Source organism: Pseudophryne corroboree, chromosome 11 (genome assembly GCF_028390025.1).
Source record: "Pseudophryne corroboree isolate aPseCor3 chromosome 11, aPseCor3.hap2, whole genome shotgun sequence".
Taxonomy (NCBI): Eukaryota; Metazoa; Chordata; class Amphibia; order Anura; family Myobatrachidae; genus Pseudophryne; species Pseudophryne corroboree.
Genome location: NC_086454.1, coordinates 343,641,854 through 343,664,444, shown reverse-complemented (window position 1 = coordinate 343,664,444; position 22,591 = coordinate 343,641,854). Strand labels below are relative to the sequence as shown.

The window sequence follows — 22,591 nt, the reverse complement described above, 5'->3', positions numbered from 1 at the left end:
ATGCACAGATATCGTAATGCAGCAGTGGGCGTCACACTTACATAGAAGCAGCATCGATGTACAGATATAGTAATGCAACAGGGGTGTCACGCTTACATGGAAACAGCAGCAATAGCACAGATATGGTAATGCAGCAGGAGGCGTCATGCTTACTTAGAAGCAGCAGTGATAGCACTAATATGGCAATGCAGCAGGGGGCGTCACGCTTACATAGAAGCAGCAGCGACGCTCAGATATAGGGGGCGTCACACTTACATAGAATCAGCAGCAATAAACAGATATGGTAATGCAGCAGGGAGTGTCACGGTTACATAGAAGCAGCATTGATGCACAGATATGGCAATGCAGCAGGAGGCATCACGCTTACATAGAAGCAGCAGTGATGCACAGATATGGCAATGCAGCAGGGTTCTTCTGATATAAGCAGATGCCTCCTGCTGAATTAATGATCCGTGCTACATCCTGGGATGCAGCAGGGGGTGTCACACTTACATAGAAGCAGCATCGGTGTACAGATATGGTAATGCAGCAGGGGGTGTCACACTTACATAGAAGCAGCATCGATGTATAGATATGATAATGCAGCAGGGGGCGTAACACTTACATGGAAACAGCAGCAATAGCATAGATATGGTAATGCAGTAGGGGGTGTCATGCTTACATAGAAGTAGCAGCAATAGCACAGATATGGTAATGCAGTAGGGGATGTCACGCTTACATAGAAGCAGCAGTGATAGCACTAATATGGCAATGTAGCATGGGGCGTCATGCTTACATAGAAGCAGCAGCGATGCACAGATAAGGTAATGCAGTAGCGGGCGTCACGCTTACATAGAAGCAGCAGCGATGCACAGATATGGTAATGCAGTAGGTGGTGTCACACTAGCAGCAGCGATGTACAGATATGGTAATACAGCGGGGCGTCACGCTTACATAGAAGCAGCAGCGATGCACAGATATGGTAATACAGCAGGGGGCGTCACACTTACATAGAAGCAGCAGCGATGCACAGATATGGTAATGCAGCAGGGGGCGTCACACTTACATAGAAGCAGCAGCGATGCACAGATATGGTAATGCAGTAGGTGGTGTCACACTAGCAGCAGCGATGTACAGATATGGTAATACAGCGGGGCGTCACGCTTACATAGAAGCAGCAGCGATGCACAGATATGGTAATCCAGCAGTGGGCGTCACTCTTACATAGAAGCAGCAGTGATGCACAGATATGGTAATACAGCAGGGGGAGTCACACATTAAAGCAGCAGCGATGTACAGATATGGTAATGCAGCAGGGGGAGTCACACTTACATAGAAGAAGCAGTGATGTACAGATATGGTAATGCAGCAGGGGCATCACACTTACATAGAAGCGGCAGTGATGCACAGATATGGCAATGCAGCAGGGGCGTCACGCTTACATAGAAGCAGCAGTGATGCACAGATATGGCAATGCAGCAGGGGGCGTCACACTTACATAGAAGCAGCAGAGAAGCACAGATATGGTAATGCAGCAGGGGGCGTCACACTTACATAGAAGCAGCAGTGATGCACAGATATGGCAATGCAGCAGGGGGCGTCACACTTACATAGAAGCAGCAGCGATGCACAGATATGGTAATGCAGCAGGGGGCGTCACACTTACATAGAGGCAGCAGTGATGCACAGATATGGTAATGCAGCAGGGGGCGTCACGCTTACATAGAAGCAGCAGCGATGCACAGATATGGCAATGCAGCAGGGTTCTTCTGATATAAGTAGACGCCTCCTGCTGAATTAATGATCCGTGCTACATCCTGTGATGCAGCATCAGATCACCTGCAACACCATCGACCGGCTGTGTAACCCATGGGGTTATACAAGCCGGCCACTGCGGCTCCTATAAAATGGCCATATTCTCCACATTCCGCCCCTTTCCACCCCCAGATGGCATCCACTCACTGGTCATTTCCAGACTGGACTACTGTAATCTCCTCCTATGTGGAATCCCTGACAAACGCCTCTCTCCACTCTACTCTATCCTCAATGCTGCAGCCCGGATCATCTTCCTCACCAAACGTACTACGTCCACCTCTCCTCTCTTTCTAGCCCTTCACTGGCTCCCCTTCCCTTTCAGAATCCATTTGAAGCTTCTCACACTCACAAAGTCCTCACTCACTCCTCTCCCATTTACATCTCTGACCTCATCTCTCTCTACACTCCCACCCGTCCTCTTCTCCGCTAATACACACCGTCTCTCCTGCTGACTGGTTACCTCCTCCCACTCTTACCTTCAATATTTTGTACTTGTTACTCCCTACCTCTGGAATTCCCTACCTCTTCCGCTCAGACTCTCCACTTCTCTACAAAACTTCTAATGGGCTCTCAAGACCCACTTCTTCACCAAACCCAGCAAACTCTCATCCTAAGCCGTCTGTGGCCCACGTTCACTTTCTACCCCATCTGTGTCAACCCAGTCTGTTTGATGTGTGTGTGTTCACCATCGATGACAAAACTGAGTGGCCATTGATGGTCACCAACTATGCTATGTGAGACCATCAATGGTTTCACTCATCGATGGTCATCCCTGTTGTTTCAGTGACTGACCTGCGGGCCAATTACAGCCTGGGGGCGGGGCTTCGAAGGTGTCAGGGGCAGGTCTATGCTCCGAGTCCCGGGACATTGCAAAAATATTTTAAACATATTTGTTTATACTGTGCCATTGGGTATCCAGTCTCTAGGTCAACAGTAACTACGACAGGTCAAAAGGTCGACATGAGTTTTTCACATTTTTAAAAAAAAACTTTTTTATACTTAATGATCCACGCGGACTACGATTGGGAATAGTAACCTCTACCGAGCGCAGAAACCCTGTCGACCTAGAATCCTTGTCGACCTAGTTACTGTCAACCTAAGTATGGTTGATCCTCCATACCACACCCGTGCCATTGATTAAGGGAAACCATCTGGTTCTCTTCCACCGAACTGACTTTCTATGTTTTCTGTCTAAGAGGCACAGGAAGCCCTTCACAACCACCGATGGTGAGAAATACCTGGACTCTATATCAGAACCCTCAGTACTCCTACATAATACTCCAGCAAAAATTGTCACTCAACAGAGCTGTCTACATTATACTAAACGCATTCTTATTTACAGGTATGAGCGTTCAAACATATTTTAGTTACAAGCGCTCCTTTATTATGTATAATTTCTCTCCCATCGATGTCAAAAGCACGCAACATCGGCCATAAACCATCGATGATTAGGAATCATCGGTGCTCGATGAGGGCTGAGGACTGGACGGCCCATGGGCAGCACCTGGTACCTAATAATGGGAGAGCGCGGAATAACTCTCAGGTCCGGTGTGGGGGCTACAAAATGGTCACAGGTCAGTGAGGGCTCGTCGGCAAGTTGACCTTTCCTTATAAATTATTGGCGCTTACATTCTAGCTGCTAAATGGCAGAAAACTCACGGGTGCCGCAGGATACAGTATTACGCTTACCCTTGTACGGTTACATTCCCTTTAAAATACTCTAAATACTCTAAATGAAGGGCAATTCCATTACTGGTGGGTGGGGCAGATACGCATTATACACCCCATGGGCTGATCATACTTATTCATCTGACCCTAAACAAACCACAGACCCCAAATTTCATATCAAATGAGTTTTATTATAAGAAACCAGAGAAATACCGGGAATTACTTCTGGACACTAGATTTGGATCAGCACAACTGCAGCAGCAACTCTTTAGTTCCCCCTGTAGGTGGTGTAGGAAAATGGACTGAGCAGGAGAGGAACGTGGTACTTCTGTTTTGGGTCTGTGATGGTGAAAACAATCTATAATAAGACGATAAGAAAGAATAACCTGTCATTCTGTAGGGTCACATTAGCTCGCTCTTTCTACTGTATTGGGGCCACCGAAATGGGTTCCGAACAGTGTCGCCTTTATTTTGCCAGACCTCGCACACTAAGCATTTATCTCTACGGTATATAGGGGCTTATCCAGAGTCAGTCTGGCTATGGGTGTGAGACTGGGGCAGGGCGTGGGTGTGCAGTGGGTGTACATCCGCAGGAATCGGGCGTGCATGTGTGTGCAGGTGGCGTGCAGTCACAGGAAGTGGGCGTGCATATGTGTGCAGTGGGCGTGCAGTCACAGGAAGCGGGCGTGCATATGTGTGCAGCAGGCGTGCAGTCAGAGGAAGCGGGCGTGCATATGTGTGCAGCAGGCGTGCAGTCAGAGGAAGCGGGCGTGCATATGTGTGCAGTAGGCGTGCAGTCACAGGAAGCGGGCGTGCATATGTGTGCAGTAGGCGTGCAGTCACAGGAAGCGGGCGTGCATATGTGTGCAGTAGGCGTGGAGTCACAGGAAGCGGGCGTGCATATGTGTGCAGTAGGCGTGCAGTCACAGGAAGCGGGCGTGCATATGTGTGCAGTAGGCGTGCAGTCACAGGAAGCGGGCGTGCATATGTGTGCAGTAGGCGTGCAGTCACAGGAAGCGGGCGTGCATATGTGTGCAGTAGGCGTGGAGTCACAGGAAGCGGGCGTGCATATGTGTGCAGTAGGCGTGGAGTCACAGGAAGTGGACGTGCATATGTGTGCAGCAGGCGTGCAGTCACAGGAAGCGGGCGTGCATATGTGTGCAGTAGGCGTGGAGTCACAGGAAGTGGACGTGCATATGTGTGCAGTAGGCGTGCAGTCACAGGAAGCGGGCGTGCATATGTGTGCAGTAGGCGTGCAGTCACAGGAAGTGGGTGTGCCTATGTGTGCAGTAGGCGTGCAGTCACAGGAAGCGGGCGTGCATATGTGTGCAGTAGGCGTGCAGTCACAGGAAGCGGGCGTGCATATGTGTGCAGTAGGCGTGCAGTCACAGGAAGCGGGCGTGCATATGTGTGCAGTAGGCGTGGAGTCACAGGAAGCGGGCGTGCATATGTGTGCAGTAGGCGTGCAGTCACAGGAAGTGGGTGTGCCTATGTGTGCAGTAGGCGAGCAGTCACAGGAAGCAGGCGTGGATATGTGTGAAGTGAGTGTGCAGTCACAGGAAGTGGGTGTGCCTATGTGTGCAGTAGACGTGCAGTCACAGGAAGCAGGCGTGCATATGTGTGCAGTGGGTCTGTAGTCACAGGAAGCAGGCGTGCATATGTGTGCAGTGGGTCTGTAGTCACAGGAAGCAGGCGTGCATATGTGTGCAGTGGGTCTGCAGTCACAGGAAGTGGGTGTGCCTATGTGTGCTGTAGGCCTGTAGTCACAGGAAGCGGGCGTGCATATGTGTGCAGTAGGCGTGCAGTCACAGGAAGTGGGTGTGCCTATGTGTGCAGTAGGCGTGCAGTCACAGGAAGCGGGCGTGCATATGTGTGCAGTAGGCGTGCAGTCACAGGAAGCGGGCGTGCATATGTGTGCAGTAGGCGTGCAGTCACAGGAAGCGGGCGTGCATATGTGTGCAGTAGGCGTGCAGTCACAGGAAGTGGGTGTGCCTATGTGTGCAGTAGGCGAGCAGTCACAGGAAGCAGGCGTGGATATGTGTGAAGTGAGTGTGCAGTCACAGGAAGTGGGTGTGCAGTGGGCATACAGTCGCAGGAATCGGCCATGCATATGTGTGCAGTAGGCGTGCAGTCACAGGAAGTGGGTGTGCCTGTGTGTGCAGTAGGCGAGCAGTCACAGGAAGCAGGCGTGCATATGTGTGCAGTGAGTGTGCAGTCGCAGGAAGTGGGTGTGCCTGTGTGCGCAGTGGGCGTACAGTCACAGGAAACGGGCATGCATGTGTGTGCAGTCGCAGGAAGCAGGCGTGCATATGTGTGCAGTGAGTGTGCAGCCACAGGAAGCAGGCGTGCATGTGTGTGCAGTCACAGGAAGTGGGTGTGCCTATGTGTGCAGTAGGAGTGCAGTCACAGGAAGCAGGCGTGCATATGTGTGCAGTGGGTCTGTAGTCACAGGAAGTGGGTGTGCATATGTGTGCTGTAGGCCTGTAGTCACAGGAAGCAGGTGTGCATATGTGTGCAGTCACAGGAAGTGGGTGTGCCTATGTGTGCAGTAGACGTGCAGTCACAGGAAGCAGGCGTGCATATGTGTGCAGTGGGTCTGTAGTCACAGGAAGCAGGCGTGCATATGTGTGCAGTGGGTCTGCAGTCACAGGAAAATGGGTGTGCCTATGTGTGCAGTAGGCGCGCAGTCATAGCTAGCAGGCGTGCATATGTATGCAGTGGGTCTGCAGTCACAGGAAGTGGGTGTGCCTATGTGTGCTGTAGGCCTGTAGTCACAGGAAGCAGGTGTGCATATGTGTGCAGTCACAGGAAGTGGGTTTGCCTATGTCTGCAGTGGGCGTACAGTCACAGGAAACGGGCATGCATGTGTGTGCAGTCACAGGAAGCAGGCGTGCATATGTGTGCAGTGAGTGTGCAGTCACAGGAAGTGGGTGTGCCTGTGTGTGCAGTAGGCGTGCAGTCACAGGAAGCAGGCGTGCATATGTGTGCAGTGAGTGTGCAGTCACAGGAAGTGGGTGTGCCTATCTGTGCAGTGGGCGTGCAGTCACAGGAAGGGGGCATGCATGTGTGTGCAGTCACAGGAAGCGGGCGTGCATATATGTGCAGTGGGCATGCAGCTGTATCAGCGTAACGTGGATAATGATGACTGCGTGTGATCGTCGCACATGATGACCCCTGTGTCGGCGTAACGTGGATAATGATGACTGCGTCCATATAAAGTCCTCATTTATACACTAGGTAACAGGGAGACGTGTAAATGAAGCACTTAGCGTTACCGCTCTATAACAGAAGATACCTCTACATAAGGGTAAAAGCTCTCTTGTTGCATTTTCTTCCAGTAGTCCCCGGTATCAAACCGCAGCTGGAACGTACCGGCGGTAAGATGCTCTCCGCGCAGGAGCCCGGGACAGCGGCCGTCCTCATTAGTGACACTGTATAAAAGAAAGATTTGTGTGGTCATCTGTACAGGCAGGGCCGGCCCTGCATCAGGCAGCTGCCTGGGGCGCTGGAACCTGTGGGGCTGCCTTAGAGGCATCCTACCGGAAAATACATTCTACTTCATACTGGAGATGGCTGCGGAGCTTATTGCTCACCTCTGGCCGTTCAGTGTGTTCTGCTGTCAGGTACAGTCCTGCAGCCAGGCCGGGTGCCCCTCCACTCCCCTTTCACCCCCACCTTATGTACTATTCAAAACTTTACTGTATATAGACATTTTTTAGTATATAAAAACAGCACCCACCTCCTGCTCACTTGCACCCACTTTGCGTGGCAGGCGTCATGCTTGGACAAGGTCAGCGTTAAGCCCCTGGCGGGGATGCCCTGAGCTGAGTTTAGGACATGCGTGGTCAGCAAGCTCTCACTGCCCCCATGCATTTCCTGCAAGAGATAATAACATGTGATGGGTTAGGGAAGTACACACTGTAACTATCATTTCATATAAATAAGCATTGTGTAACATTAAACACACTACTCTAGTACTACACTATGCAATACACACTATAGTAGTATACTGTGTAATACGCACTGTAGTAGTATACTATGTAATACACACTGTAGTAGTATACTATGTAATACACACTCTAGTACTATACTATGCAATACTCAATATAGTAGTATACTGTGTAATACACACTGTAGTAATATACTATGTATTACACACTGTAGTAGTATATTATGTAATACACACTGTAGTACTATACTATGTAATACACACTATAGTAGTATACTATGTAATACACACTATAGTAGTATACTAATACACACTCTAGTACTATAGAAACATAGAAAATAAGAATTTACTTACCGATAATTCTATTTCTCGGAGTCCGTAGTGGATGCTGGGGTTCCTGAAAGGACCATGGGGAATAGCGGCTCCGCAGGAGACAGGGCACAAAAAGTAAAGCTTTTCCAGATCAGGTGGTGTGCACTGGCTCCTCCCCCTATGACCCTCCTCCAGACTCCAGTTAGGTACTGTGCCCGGACGAGCGTACACAATAAGGGAGGATTTTGAATCCCGGGTAAGACTCATACCAGCCACACCAATCACACCGTACAACTTGTGATCTAAACCCAGTTAACAGTATGATAACAAAGGGAGCCTCTGAAAGACGGCTTCCTACAACAATAACCCGATTTTTGTAACAATAACTATGTACAAGTATTGCAGAATAATCCGCACTTGGGATGGGCGCCCAGCATCCACTACGGACTCCGAGAAATAGAATTATCGGTAAGTAAATTCTTATTTTCTCTATCGTCCTAGTGGATGCTGGGGTTCCTGAAAGGACCATGGGGATTATACCAAAGCTCCCAAACGGGCGGGAGAGTGCGGATGACTCTGCAGCACCGAATGAGAGAACTCCAGGTCCTCTTTTGCCAGGGTATCAAATTTGTAAAATTTTACAAACGTGTTCTCCCCCGACCACGTAGCTGCTCGGCAGAGTTGTAATGCCGAGACCCCTCGGGCAGCCGCCCAAGATGAGCCCACCTTCCTTGTGGAATGGGCATTTACATATTTTTTGCTGTGGCAAGCCTGCCACAGAATGTGCAAGCTGAATTGTACTACAAATCCAACGAGCAATAGTCTGCTTAGAAGCAGGAGCACCCAGCTTGTTGGGTGCATACAGGATAAACAGCAAGTCAGATTTCCTGACTCCAGCCGACCTGGAAACTATATTTTCAGGGTCCTGACAACATCCAGCAACTTGGAGTCCTCCAAGTCCCTAGTAGCCGCAGGCACCACAATAAGCTGGTTCAGGTGAAACGCTGACACCACCTTAGGGAGAAACTGGGGACGAGTCCACAGCTTTGCTCTGTCCGAATGGACAATCAGATATGGCTTTGTGAGATAAAGCCGCCAATTCTGACACTCGCCTGGCCGAGGCCAGGACCAACAGCATGGTCACTTTCCATGTGAGATATATCAAATCCACAGATTTGAGTTGTTTAAAACAATGTGATTTTAGGAATCCCAAACTACGTTGAGATCGCCCAGTGCCACTGGAGACATCAAAAAGGGGTTGTATATGCAGTACTCCCTTAACAACTTCTGGACTTCAGGAACTGAAGCCAATTTCTTTCTGGAAGAAAATCGACCGGTCGAAATTTGAACCGTAATGGACCCCAATTTGAGACCCATATACACTCCTGCTTGCAGGAAATGTAGGAATTAACCTAGTTGAAATTCTTCCGTGGAGCCTTCCTGGCCTCACACCATGGAACATATTTTCACCTAAGCGGTGATAATGTTGTGCGGTCACCTCCTTCCTGGCTCTGACCAGGGTAGGGATGACCTCTTCCGGAATGCCTTTTTCCCTTAGGATCCGGCGTTCACCCGCCCTGGCGTCAACGCAGCTGCGGTAAGTCATGGAACAGACATGATTCTTGCTGAATCAAGATCCTTTCTAGTATCTCTTGAAGTTCCGGGTACCAAGTTCTTCTTGGCCCAAACCGGAACCCCGAGTATAGTTCTTACTCCTCTCCTTCCTATCATTCTCCATACACTGGGTATGAAAGGCCGAGGAGGGAACACATACACCGACTGGTACACCCACGGTGTTACCAGAGCGTCCCAGCTATTGCCTGAGGGTCTCTAGACCTGGCGCTTCATGTGGGACGCCATCATAACCACCTTTGGTCTTTCCCAACGGTTTACAAACATGTGGAAACTTCCAGATGAAGTTCCCACTTTTCCGGGTGGAATTCATTTATGCTGAGGAAATCTTCCTAGTTGTCCACTCCCGGAATGAACACTGCTGACAGTGTTATCACATGATCTTTCGCCCAGCGAAGAATCCTTGCTGTCATTGCCCTCCTGCTTCTTGTGCCGCCCCGTCTGTTTACGTGGGCGACTGCCATGATGATGTCCTACTGGATCAGCACCGGTTGACTTTGAAGCAGAGGTCTTCCTAGGCTCAGAGCATCGTAAATTGCCCTTAGCTCCAGTATATTCATGTGGAGAGAAATCTCCAGACTTGACCACACTTCCTTGGAAATTTCTTCCTTGTGTGACTGTTCCCCAGCCTCTCAGGCTGGCATCCGTGGTCACCAGAACACAGTCCTGAATGCTGAATGTGCTGCCCTCTAGAAGATGAGCACTCTGCAGCCCCCACAGAAGAGACACCCTTGTCCTTGGAGACAGGGTTATCCGCTGATGCATCTGAAAATGCGATCCGGACCATTCGTCCAGCAAATCCCCCTGAAAAGTTTTTGCGTGAGATCTGCCGAATGGAATCGCTTCGTAAGAAGCCACCATTTTTCCCAGGACTCCTGTGCATTGATGCACTGATACTTGGCCTGGATTTAGGAGGTTTCTGACTAGGTCGGATAACTCCCTGGCTTTCCCCTCCAGGAGAAATACCTCTTTCTGGACTATGCCCAGAATCATTCCTAGGAACAGCAGACGTATCATCGGAAAACAGCTGCGATTTTTGGAATATTTAGAATCCACTCGTGCTGTCGTAGAACTACTTTAGATAGTTCTTTTCCGACCTCCAACTGTTCTCTGGAAACTTGTCCCTTTCAGGATATCGTCCAAGTAAGGGATAATTTAGATGCCTTTCTTCTTTTAAGAATCATCTTTTCGGCCATTACCTTGGTAAAGGCCCGGGGTGCCGTGGATAATTCAACGGCAGCGTCTGAAACTGATATTGACAGTTCTGTATCACGAACCAGAGGTACCCTTGTTGAGAAGGGCAAATTTGGACATGGAGGTAATCCTTGATGTCCAGGGACACCATATAGTCCCCTTTTTTCCGGTTCTCTATCACTGCTCTGAGTGACTCCATCTTGATTTGAACCTTTTTATGTAAGTGTTCAAAGATTTCAGATTTAGACTATGTCTCACCAAGCCGTCTGGCTTCAGTACCACAATATAGTGTGGAGGACTAATACCCTTTTCCTTGTTGTAGGAGGGGTACTTTGATTATCACCTGCTGGAAATACAGCTTGTGAATTTTTTCCCAATACTGCCTCCTTGTCGGAGGGAGCCGTTGGTAAAGCAGGCTTCAGGAACCTGCGAGGAAAAAATGTCTCGACTCTCCAATCTGTACCCCTGGGATAATACTTGTATGATCTAGGGGTCAACTTGCGAGTGATCCCACTGCGCGCTGAGACTCTTGAGACTACCCCCCCACTGGTGGAGGGCTTCTTTTCCTGGGAAGGGGCTGCCTGCTGCAGTCTACTTCCCTTTCCTCTATGTCTGGGCAGATATGACTGGCCTTTTGCCCGCTTGCCCACATGGGAACGGAAGGATTGAGGCTGAAAAGACAGTGTCTTTTTCTGCTGAGATGTAACTTGGGGTAAAAAGGTTGGATTTCCCAGCTGTGGCCGTGGCCCCCAGGTCCGACGGACCGACCCCAAATAACTCCTTCCCTTTATACGGCAATACTTCCATGTGCCGTATGGGATCTGTATCACCTGACCACTGTCGTGTCCATGACATCTTCTGGGAGATATGGACAACGCACTTATCTTGATGCCAGAGTGCAAATATCCCTCTGTGCATCTCGCATACATATATATAGAATGCATCCTATTAAATGCTCTATATCAATAAAATATTTTTAGTCAGGGAATTCGACCAAGCCAACCCAGCACTGCATCTCCAGGCTGATGGCGATCGCTGGTCGCAGTATAACCACCGTCTGTGTGTATATACTTTTTAGGATATTTTTCCAGCTGCCTATCAGCTGGCTCCTTGAGGGCGGCCGTATTTGGAGACGGTAACGCCACTTGATAAGTGTGTGAGCGCCTTATCCACCCTAATGGGTGCTTCCCAACGCGCCCTAACTTCTGGCGGGAAAAGGTATAACGCCAATATTTGCTATCGGGGTAAACCCACGCATCATCACACACTTCATTTTATTTTATCTGATTCAGGAAAAACTACAGGTAGTTTTTTCACTTCCACATAATACCCTTTTCTGTGGTACTTGTAGTATCCGAAATATGTAACAGCTCCTTCATTGCCCTTAACGTGTGGCCCTAATGAGGAATACGTTTGTTTATTCACCGTCGACACTGGATTCAGTGTCCGTGTCTGTGTCTGTGTCGACCGACTGAGGTAAATGGGCGTTTTTTATAAAAAAACCCTGACGGTGTTTCCGAGACGCCTGGACCGTTACTAATTGTTTGTCGGTCGTCTCATGTCGTCAACCGACCTTGCAGCGTGTTGACATTCTCACGTAATTCCCTAAATAAGCCATCCATTCCGGTGTCGACTCCCTAGAGAGTGACATCACCATTACAGGCAATTTCTCCGCCTCCTCCAGCATCGTCCTCATACATGTCGACACACACGTACCGACACACAGCACACACACCTGGAATGCTCTGACAGAGGACAGGACCCCACTAGCCCTTTGGAGAGACAGAGGGAGAGTTTGCCAGCACACACCAAAAAACGCTATAATTACATAGGGACAACCTTATATAAGTGTTTTCTTTATATATATATTTATATCGCCAATTTGTGCCCCCCCTCTCTGTTTAAACCCTGTTTCTGTAGTGCAGTGCAGGGGAGAGCCTGGGAGCCTTCTCTCCAGCCTTTCTGTGAGAGAAAAAATGGCGCTGTGTGCTGAGGAGATAGGCCCCGCCCCTTTTACGGCGGGCTCGTCTCCCGCTCTTTAGTGAAGTTTGGCAGGGGTTAAATATCTCCATATAGCCTCTGGGGGCTATATGTGAGGTATTTTTAGCCAGTATATAGGTTTACATTTGCCTCCCAGGGCGCCCCCCCCCAGCGCCCTGCACCCTCAGTGACAGCGTGTGAAGTGTGCTGAGAGGAAAATGGCGCACAGCTGCAGTGCTGTGCGCTACCTTTAGAAGACTGTCAGAGTCTTCAGCCGCCGATTCTGGACCTCTTCTAACTTCAGCATCTGCAAGGGGGCCGGCGGCGCGGCTCCGGTGACCATCCAGGCTGTACCTGTGATCGTCCCTCTGGAGCTAATGTCCAGTAGCCAAGAAGCCAATCCATCCTGCACGCAGGTGAGTTCACTTCTTCTCCCCTCAGTCCCTCGTTGCAGTGATCCTGTTGCCAGCAGGACTCACTGTAAAATAAAAAACCTAAGCTAAACTTTCTCTAAGCAGCTCTTTAGGAGAGCCACCTAGATTGCACCCTTCTCGGCCGGGCACAAAAATCTAACTGGAGTCTGGAGGAGGGTCATAGGGGGAGGAGCCAGTGCACACCACCTGATCTGGAAAAGCTTTACTTTTTGTGCCCTGTCTCCTGCGGAGCCGCTATTCCCCATGGTCCTTTCAGGAACCCCAGCATCCACTAGGACGATAGAGAAACATAGAATTTGTCGGCAGATAAGAACCACTTGGCCCATCTAGTCTGCCCCCTTTTTTTTTTTTATATTATTTTTTATCACTAACCTTATTTGATCCTTATTTCTTTGTAAGGATATCCTTATGTCTATCCCATGCATGTTTAAATTGCTCTACTGTCTTAGCCTCTACCACCTCTGATGGGAGGCTATTCCACTTGTCCACTACCCTTTCTGTGAAATAATTTTTCCGCAAATTTCCCCTGAACCTCCCCCCCTCCAGTCTCAGTGCATGTCCTCGTGTCCTATTGCTTCTCTTCATTTGCAATACTCACTATAGTAGTATACTGTGTAATACACACTGTAGTAATATACTATGTATTACACACTGTAGTAGTATACTATGTAATACACGCTGTAGTAATGTACTATGTAATACACGCTGTAGTAGTATACTATGCAATACACACTGTAGTAGTATACTATGACATATACACTATAGTAGTTGTCAGTCGAAAAATATTGCAGTACACACATTACGTACAAACTACACACAGATGGCCTCCGTGCGCGTACTTGCTCTGCCGTGCGTGCGCATATTCGCAATTTGCGTAGGGTCGCTCCCGCGGACCTGCGTATTAGCGCGTGGTATGAGTATTTACGGTAGAGTTTGTGAACGCATGGAAAAGCCATCAAAACACATTACATATTTAATCCAAATAGTGCACATTTTACACATAGCCTCCCTGCACCACAGCAGCAAGTTACAGCAGTTTAAATGGTTTCAGAACAAAGGGATTCACCTTTACAGGATAAGAGGGGACAGACTAAGGTTATAAGGTGGTGTTTGGTATCCAGCTGTAGGGTATTTTAAGGGTAATATTCCGGTGTTGGTCTGCAGCAGATCGCATGTTCCTGCGGATAGTTATGTGCAGGAGCAGAATATAAGTATAAACTGTATTTACTGTACATTAAGTATGCAGTGGGAATCCAGAAGAGACCTCCCACAAGAGCAGTTGGAACAGACATCGCTCACCTATTCAAACCGACCTATGACCTCTCATGTACTGTAAATGACCATCCCTGTGTCCAATGGACAAAGAGATTACAGTATTCAATGTGTTGAGTTTTGGAAGAATTGTATAAAGAGAGCCTGCTGCAGGCCTGGTCTCTCACAAGACTCACAAAGTTATCTATCAGATGACTGAGGACCAGACTGGGTAGCGCGGCGAATCCACTCACGTATGTACCATTGATTGTAGCCATTATTCTGTTGTATTGAAACCCCCTTTCAGCAATAATACGCTGTGGTGTCGGAACCCAGTGGTTTAATTACAATCTGGTGTCGTGTCTTCCTTTCCCTGCTAAGGTTTAAAGTGTATTATTATCGCATTGCATTGCTGTAAAAGGTTTAAAGTGTATTCATTGGGTGTGTACGCGCTGTGTGTACTTTGTACCGTCAGCGCGGCGTTTGTACGCAAAGTCCGTACACGGTACGGGACTCTGTACGCTAATAGCGTAAAAAGTACGTAGAATGTGTATTAATTATAGCGGCCGCAGCGGCTCCATGGTAAAGTGTATTTAAAGTGTGTTTAAAGTATAGCTTTTCATTCTTGTATATAAATCAGCATTATCAATTGGGGGCTCCGTCCGGTTTTCCACATACCCACAGCCTAACAGGTCATAGCAGACTTAATCTATCAGCAAAAGGGTGGACAGAAAGTATCCTACGTAACCTTTTCTTGGACTGAAAACCCTACTTGTTTGCTGATTAGATGACGTCTGCTCTGTATGATTTGTAGGGATGCTGGTAGAACCCGTAAAATAAACAGGAAAAAAGCTATTTAAAAGTCTGTGAATTTTTTTTGCCGCCAAAAGCGTACACAACAAAAGGCACCCATACTCTTTGTATACCCTCTCACATTGTTGCCATAACACTCAGATTGCTAGATTCATTTATGTCACAACTGAGGGCCTGAGCTGACGGGAGGCAGCCTCAGTTGTAGGGGCTGAGATGTACCGGAACCTGGGAGGTTGTATCAGACCCCTGGACATGTAAGTAACATGAATAATAACTGCCCGAAGGCGTGACCACGACAACTTAGATAAAAGTCAATGATGTTTATTATGACAACTCCGCATCACAGCAGCAATAAAAGAAAACGTAAAAGTCAGCAAAGAATAAATACAGTTCCTGAGTACTACAGCATGGCAGGAGCCACAGGGCACTGGTAGTGTGAGATAGTTCTTATGATCTTCTAGATGGAAAGTCCTTACCAGGCCCGGCTGTAGCAATGGAGATAACCCAGGATTGTACCAGCTGGTGTTCCAGGAAGAGCTGGGTTGCTGAAGGTAAAACAGCTGCTGTGGATACTGGCTGGAACCAGACTGTTGTTAGCACGGAGTGGATACTGGCTGGAACCAGTTAAATAATAAATGAACTTTGGGAGCGATGAAATGTGAACTGAAATGTAGAACTTGAGAGCGGAGAAATAATAATTCCGGTGGAGAGTGGTAAAGTGTAGAAAGGACACCGGCCCTTTAAGGGAAGCTGTACTCTGCTGGAAGCTGAGGCTGGAAGCAGGTAGTGTTGTAGCTGGAAACAGATGAATCCATAATGGATTGGAGAGTCAGGCTACACCGCAGGTGGAATGCTGGTGCGGGTCTCTATGGTGGAAGTCTTGAGACAGGAGCTGGAACCTGGAAGACAATCATAGAAGAGAGACAAACAGGAACTAGGTTTGACAACCAAAGCACTGACGTCTTCCTTGCTCAGGTACAGCTTACTTATACCTGCAGCAAGGAAGGGGTTGGCTAGGCAATTATGCAAATCAACAACACAGACAGCAGATTGGTGGAAATGATCAGATGACAGAATCCAAGATGGCTGCGCCCATGCAGACACTTGGAGGGAAGTTTGGTTTGTAATCCATGTGGTCTGGGAAACAGTAATGGCGGCGCCGGCCACCGGAGACAGGAGACGCCAGGCTGATAGATGCACATTTAACCACGCGGGCACAGCGGAGGCCGCGGCTGATGAAAAGACCACTCTGCATGTGGAAACTCAGGAACAGCGGAATCCGGTCCTGGAACGCTGAGCCCGCCTTAGGAGGCATCTGAAGGGTAAGTAATGGCATCCAGATACCCGGATCGTGACAGCACCCCCCCCTTTAGGAGTGGCCCCAGGACACTTCTTAGGCTTTAAAGGAAACTTTGCGTGGAAATTTCGGACCAAGGCAGGAGCATGGACGTCAGAGGCATTGGTCCAAGAGCGTTCTTCAGGACCATAGCCCTTCCAGTCAATGAGATACTGAAGTTGACCGTAACGGTGACGTGAGTCCAGGATCTTGGCCACTTCATACTCAACGCCTCGTTGAGTTTGGACTTTCGGAGTTGGTGGAAGTGAGGAATGAAACCGATTCAAGATTAGCGGTTTCAACAGGGAAACATGGAATGTCCTGGGTATTTTTAAGAAGGGAGGTAACTGGAGTCTGTAAGCAACAGGATTGATGACTTGATCAATTTTAAAAGGACCGATGTAGCGAGGTGCAAACTTCATACTGGGAACTCTTAACCTCAAATTCTTCGTGGATAACCATACCCGATCACCCACCTTGAGAGCAGGAACTGCTCTACGCTTCTTATCCGCAAACTTCTTGTACCTGAACGATGCCTTGAGCAGAGCTGATCGTACGCTCTTCCAGATATTGGCAAACTGATGCAAGGTGATATCCACTGCGGGAACAGAAGTTGCTGGAAGCGGTTGGAACTCAGGGACTTTAGGGTGGAATCCAAAGTTGGTGAAGAATGGTGTTGAGGAAGATGAAGAATGATACTGGTTGTTATGACAGAACTCGGCCCAGGGAAGTAATTGAACCCAGTCATCTTGAGAGGAGGACACATAGATGCGGAGGAAGGCCTCCAAGTCCTGATTCACCCTCTCAGTTTGACCATTGGTCTGAGGATGGTAAGCCGTGGAAAACTTTAACTTGACTTGGAGGACTTGACATAAACTTCGCCAGAATTTGGCTGTGAATTGAACTCCTCGATCTGAGATAATTTCTTCTGGAAGACCGTGGAGTCGGAAGATCTCTTGTATGAATACTTGAGCCAACTTGGAAGCTGACGGAAGACCGGTGAGAGGAATGAAGTGTGCCATCTTGGTGAACCGGTCAACTACCACCCAGATGGTATTGAACTTGTTGCACATGGGCAAATCTGTAATAAAATCCATCGACAAATGGGTCCATGGTCGACGGGGAACAGATAGTGGAACCAGTTGCCCCGCAGGCGACTGGCGGGATACTTTATGTTGAGCACACTTTGGGCAAGATGCAATAAACTCCAAAACGTCCTTTTTCAGAGTTGGCCACCAATAGGACCTAGAGATAAACTCCAGGGTTTTTTGGATACCTGTATGTCCGGCAAAACGGGAAGCATGGGCCCAATGCATGAGCTTCTTCCTTAGTGTCGGCTTCACAAAACTTTTCCCTGATGGGGGCGTAGAGTCCATCCCTACCGTGGAGAATGCCAACGGATTTATAATAGGATGCTTGTCTGAAGACTCTGACTCATTTTCTTGCTCCCATGAGCGGGAAAGGGCATCGGCCTTGCGATTCTGAGAGCCCGGACAGAACTGGAGTTTAAAGTCGAACCTGGAAAAGAAAAGTGCCCATCTGGCCTGACGAGGGTTGAGACATTGTGCGACTTTTAGATATAGAAGGTTCTTGTGGTCTGTAAGGATGGTGATTGAATGAGAAGCTCCCTCCAACAGATATCTCCACTCCTCTAGAGCGAGCTTGATGGCTAGCAACTCCTGGTCGCCAATGGCATAGTTGCGCTCCGCTGGGGAGAACTTCCGTGAGAAGAAACTGCAAGGATGTAAATGACCATCTTTAGCCCTCTGAGATAACACCGCTCCTACTCCAACGGAGGAGGCATCCACCTCTAAAATGAAAGGAGAGTCGATGTCAGGCTGTTTCAGGACAGGTGCAGAGATGAACCTCTGTTTTAAAAGATGAAAAGCTTGCATGGCTTCTTCAGACCACTTGGACGGGTTAGCACCCTTCTTGGTGAAAGCAGTAATAGGCGCCACAATGGTGGAAAAGTCTCGTATAAACTTTCGGTAATAATTGGCGAACCCTAAGAACCTCTGGACCCCTTTGAGGGTTAAGGGTACCGGCCAATTCTGGATTGCTTGTAGTTTCTCAGGATCCATCTCTAGTCCGGAACCGGACACAATGTACCCTAGAAACGGAATGGACTTGACTTCAAAGACGCATTTCTCTAATTTGCAGTAGAGATGATTGACACGGAGACGGGACAGAACCTCCTTTACCCAGAAACGATGTTCCTCTAAATCGTTGGCAAAAATGAGGATATCATCTAGATAGACCACGACATGACGGTATAGAATGTCTCTGAAGATCTCATTGACGAAATGCTGGAAGACAGCTGGAGCATTGCTCAATCCGAAGGGCATGACGAGGTACTCATAATGTCCGTCACGGGTGTTAAATGCGGTCTTCCACTCGTCACCCTCACGGATCCGGATGAGATTGTATGCACCTCTCAGGTCCAGCTTTGTAAAGATGGTAGCTCCGCTAACTCTGTCAAAGAGCTCAGTAATCAGGGGTAAAGGATAGCGGTTCTTGATGGTAATGTCGTTCAAACCTCTGTAGTCGATGCACGGCCGCAGACCACCATCTTTCTTCTTTACAAAAAAGAAGCCTGCGCCGGCTGGAGAAGAAGAAGGTCGAATGAACCCCTTTGCTAGGTTCTCTTTAATGTATTCCTCCATAGAATGTGTCTCGGGGAGAGACAACGGATAAGTTCGGCCTCGAGGTGGAACCTTCCCTGGAACGAGATCAATCGGGCAGTCCCATTCTCTATGAGGAGGAAGGATATCAGCAGAAGCTTTACTGAACACATCCGTGAAATCTTGATATGGAGGAGGTGGAACATCAGACGACCTGGGGGAGGAAGAACAGACAGGCAACACTTTAAACAAACATGTCTTAGTACAGGAGGAACCCCATGCCAGGATTTGCGTAGTCGTCCAATCAATTGTAGGATTGTGAAGACGGAGCCATGGAAGGCCCAGGACCACAGGATGTGTGGCTCTTGGAATCACTAAAAATGAAATAAGTTCGGAATGAAGAACTCCCACTCTCAGACGAACTGGTAGAGTCCTTAGAGAAATAACTGTATCAAAAATTTTACTGCCATCCACAGCAGTTAAGGAAAAGGACGAAGGAAGTCTCTCGGTGGGTAGGGACCACCGTTTAACATAGGCTTCAGTAATAAAGTTCCCAGCTGCTCCGGAATCCAGGAGGGCAATGACGTTCTGATAACGTTGAGCAACTTGAAGCGAGACTGGGAGGTTACAATCTTGAGGAGATGGAGAGGAGATCATTACTCCTAGCCGGCCCTCTCCTTGGCGAGCTAGGATTTGGAGTTTCCCGGACGTTTGGGACAGGCATTAATGGTGTGAGACGGAGCTGCACAATACAGACAGAGAAACTCGGAGAGACGTCTTCGGCGCTCAGCAGGAGTTAAACGGGAACGGCCAATTTGCATGGGTTCATCTGTAGTTGGTGACAGTTGGCGAGGAGGAGGAGGAGTAGAAGATTTTGGAGCAGATGATCTTCCACGCTCAGTTGCTCTCTCTCTGAAACGTAAGTCAACTTTCGTACAAAGTGAGATTAGCTCATCTAACTTGGAGGGTAAGTCTCTGGTAGCTAACTCATCTTTAATACGCTCGGATAAACCATGCCAGAATGCAGCATACAGGGCCTCGTCGTTCCATGCCAGTTCGGATGCCAGGATCTGGAACTGTATAAGATATTGTCCTACAGTACGTGATTCCTGGCGTAAACGAAGAATCTCAGACGAAGCTGAAGTTACCCTGCCTGGCTCGTCGAAGATGCGCCTGAATGTTGACACAAATGCAGTGTAAGAAGATAGCAGGGTGTCGGACCTCTCCCATAACGGTGATGCCCAATCAAGGGCTGAGCCACTGAGAAGAGAAATAATGTAGGCAATTTTTGTACGGTCACTGGGAAAATTGCCAGGTTGTAGCTCAAACTGAATCTCACACTGGTTGAGAAATCCCCTGCAGAATCTTGGAGATCCGTCAAATTTTGCTGGCGTTGGAAGATGAAGACGTGGAGCAGAAATGGGTAAGGTGGGTGGGGTTATAGCTGGAGTCACTGTGGTTGACGCACCAGACGCGCCTGATCCACGGAGAGTTGTCTGAATCCCATCCAGCCGAGTAGAGAGATCCTGGAGACAGCGGATGATGTGGCCCTGTGCAGCCTCCTGATGTTCTAGTCGGGCTGCCAGTTCTTGCATCGGCCTGGCCGCTTGATCCTGGTCTCCGGCTGGATTCATTAGGTCAGTGCTTACTGTCACAACTGAGGGCCTGAGCTGACGGGAGGCAGCCTCAGTTGTAGGGGCTGAGATGTACCGGAACCTGGGAGGTTGTATCAGACCCCTGGACATGTAAGTAACATGAATAATAACTGCCCGAAGGCGTGACCACGACAACTTAGATAAAAGTCAATGATGTTTATTATGACAACACCGCATCACAGCAGCAATAAAAGAAAACGTAAAAGTCAGCAAAGAATAAATACAGTTCCTGAGTACTACAGCATGGCAGGAGCCACAGGGCACTGGTAGTGTGAGATAGTTCTTATGATCTTCTAGATGGAAAGTCCTTACCAGGCCCGGCTGTAGCAATGGAGATAACCCAGGATTGTACCAGCTGGTGTTCCAGGAAGAGCTGGGTTGCTGAAGGTAAAACAGCTGCTGTGGATACTGGCTGGAACCAGACTGTTGTTAGCACGGAGTGGATACTGGCTGGAACCAGTTAAATAATAAATGAACTTTGGGAGCGATGAAATGTGAACTGAAATGTAGAACTTGAGAGCGGAGAAATAATAATTCCGGTGGAGAGTGGTAAAGTGTAGAAAGGACACCGGCCCTTTAAGGGAAGCTGTACTCTGCTGGAAGCTGAGGCTGGAAGCAGGTAGTGTTGTAGCTGGAAACAGATGAATCCATAATGGATTGGAGAGTCAGGCTACACCGCAGGTGGAATGCTGGTGCGAGTCTCTATGGTGGAAGTCTTGAGACAGGAGCTGGAACCTGGAAGACAATCATAGAAGAGAGACAAACAGGAACTAGGTTTGACAACCAAAGCACTGACGTCTTCCTTGCTCAGGTACAGCTTACTTATACCTGCAGCAAGGAAGGGGTTGGCTAGGCAATTATGCAAATCAACAACACAGACAGCAGATTGGTGGAAATGATCAGATGACAGAATCCAAGATGGCTGCGCCCATGCAGACACTTGGAGGGAAGTTTGGTTTGTAATCCATGTGGTCTGGGAAACAGTAATGGCGGCGCCGGCCACCGGAGACAGGAGACGCCAGGCTGATAGATGCACATTTAACCACGCGGGCACAGCGGAGGCCGCGGCTGATGAAAAGACCACTCTGCATGTGGAAACTCAGGAACAGCGGAATCCGGTCCTGGAACGCTGAGCCCGCCTTAGGAGGCATCTGAAGGGTAAGTAATGGCGTCCAGATACCCGGATCGTGACAATTTAGATCTGTGTGAATCCGAATACATTTGTTGCTATATAGTTAAAACTAAAAATAAGTATTTAAGGAAGTAAGAGTAAAATCACAAAACGCAGTTCTGGCCCAGTAGAAAGAGGGTTAAAACGGAACAAGTGTGGGTTGTGTTTAGTGGGCAATAGTAGTTTTATTGCTCACATTTATAGAGTTGTATGATTTGTGCTATTGCGGATGTACGGTTTTGTACACGTGTCTCGGACAAAGTACAGGACTGCACACGCAGCGTAAGAGACACGCACGGTCGCGTGTTTATGCAAAGTGCGTAAGAGTTCAGGCGCTAAGTACAAATTACACAATAGTGTCGTTTAGTTTAAAGGTGGAACAGTAGCCACGCTACAATAGCGCAAAACTGCTCGGTTTCCAAAGATTAGTATAAAACTTTTTGTTTAAACTGTATTGCCTCTGGGGTAAAGCTGCTTATCTGAATGAATCAAAATTTTCTGTACAGAAAAACAAAGTATACCTGAGTGAGCGAACGTAGGAGTGAGTGAAATTCGAACCCCAGAATTCGGGATCCCGTCGTTTGGTACATCAAGTGAGTGGAGGCTTGGTGGCGTGAGAAGGCTGACTCACGTTAGTATAAGGTTTAATACGCAAATCGTGAGGTGATTTGCAGAGGAGCGTGATAGTGCATAGTATTGCGAAGTATTGAAGTAAAAAGGTTTTTTGTATTACGCTCCAGACTGAGGGTCCCAGTTTGTACAACGACCCGTGGTCGTACAG

The 22,591-nt window shown here is 48.4% G+C and overlaps 1 protein-coding gene across 7 annotated transcripts in view; it reads right to left on the bottom strand.

The window, feature by feature from the left end:
• Positions 1–3,632: 3,632 nt before the first annotated feature.
• Positions 3,633–22,591, bottom strand: part of LOC134969764 (5-hydroxyisourate hydrolase-like) — a 91,118-nt gene continuing 72,159 nt past the window's right edge. For 6 of the 7 annotated variants that reach the window (XM_063945928.1, XM_063945929.1, XM_063945927.1 and 3 more), the window contains exons 2-4: positions 7,202–7,338; positions 6,758–6,893; positions 3,633–3,820 (exon numbers count right to left, since the gene is read on the bottom strand). In XM_063945928.1, the coding sequence (XP_063801998.1) occupies positions 3,731–3,820; positions 6,758–6,893; positions 7,202–7,338 (363 nt within the window). In that variant the 3' untranslated portion in view covers positions 3,633–3,730. The remainder of the gene's footprint in view (positions 3,821–6,757; positions 6,894–7,201; positions 7,339–22,591) is intronic. The other variant, XM_063945925.1, reaches the window with a different exon arrangement.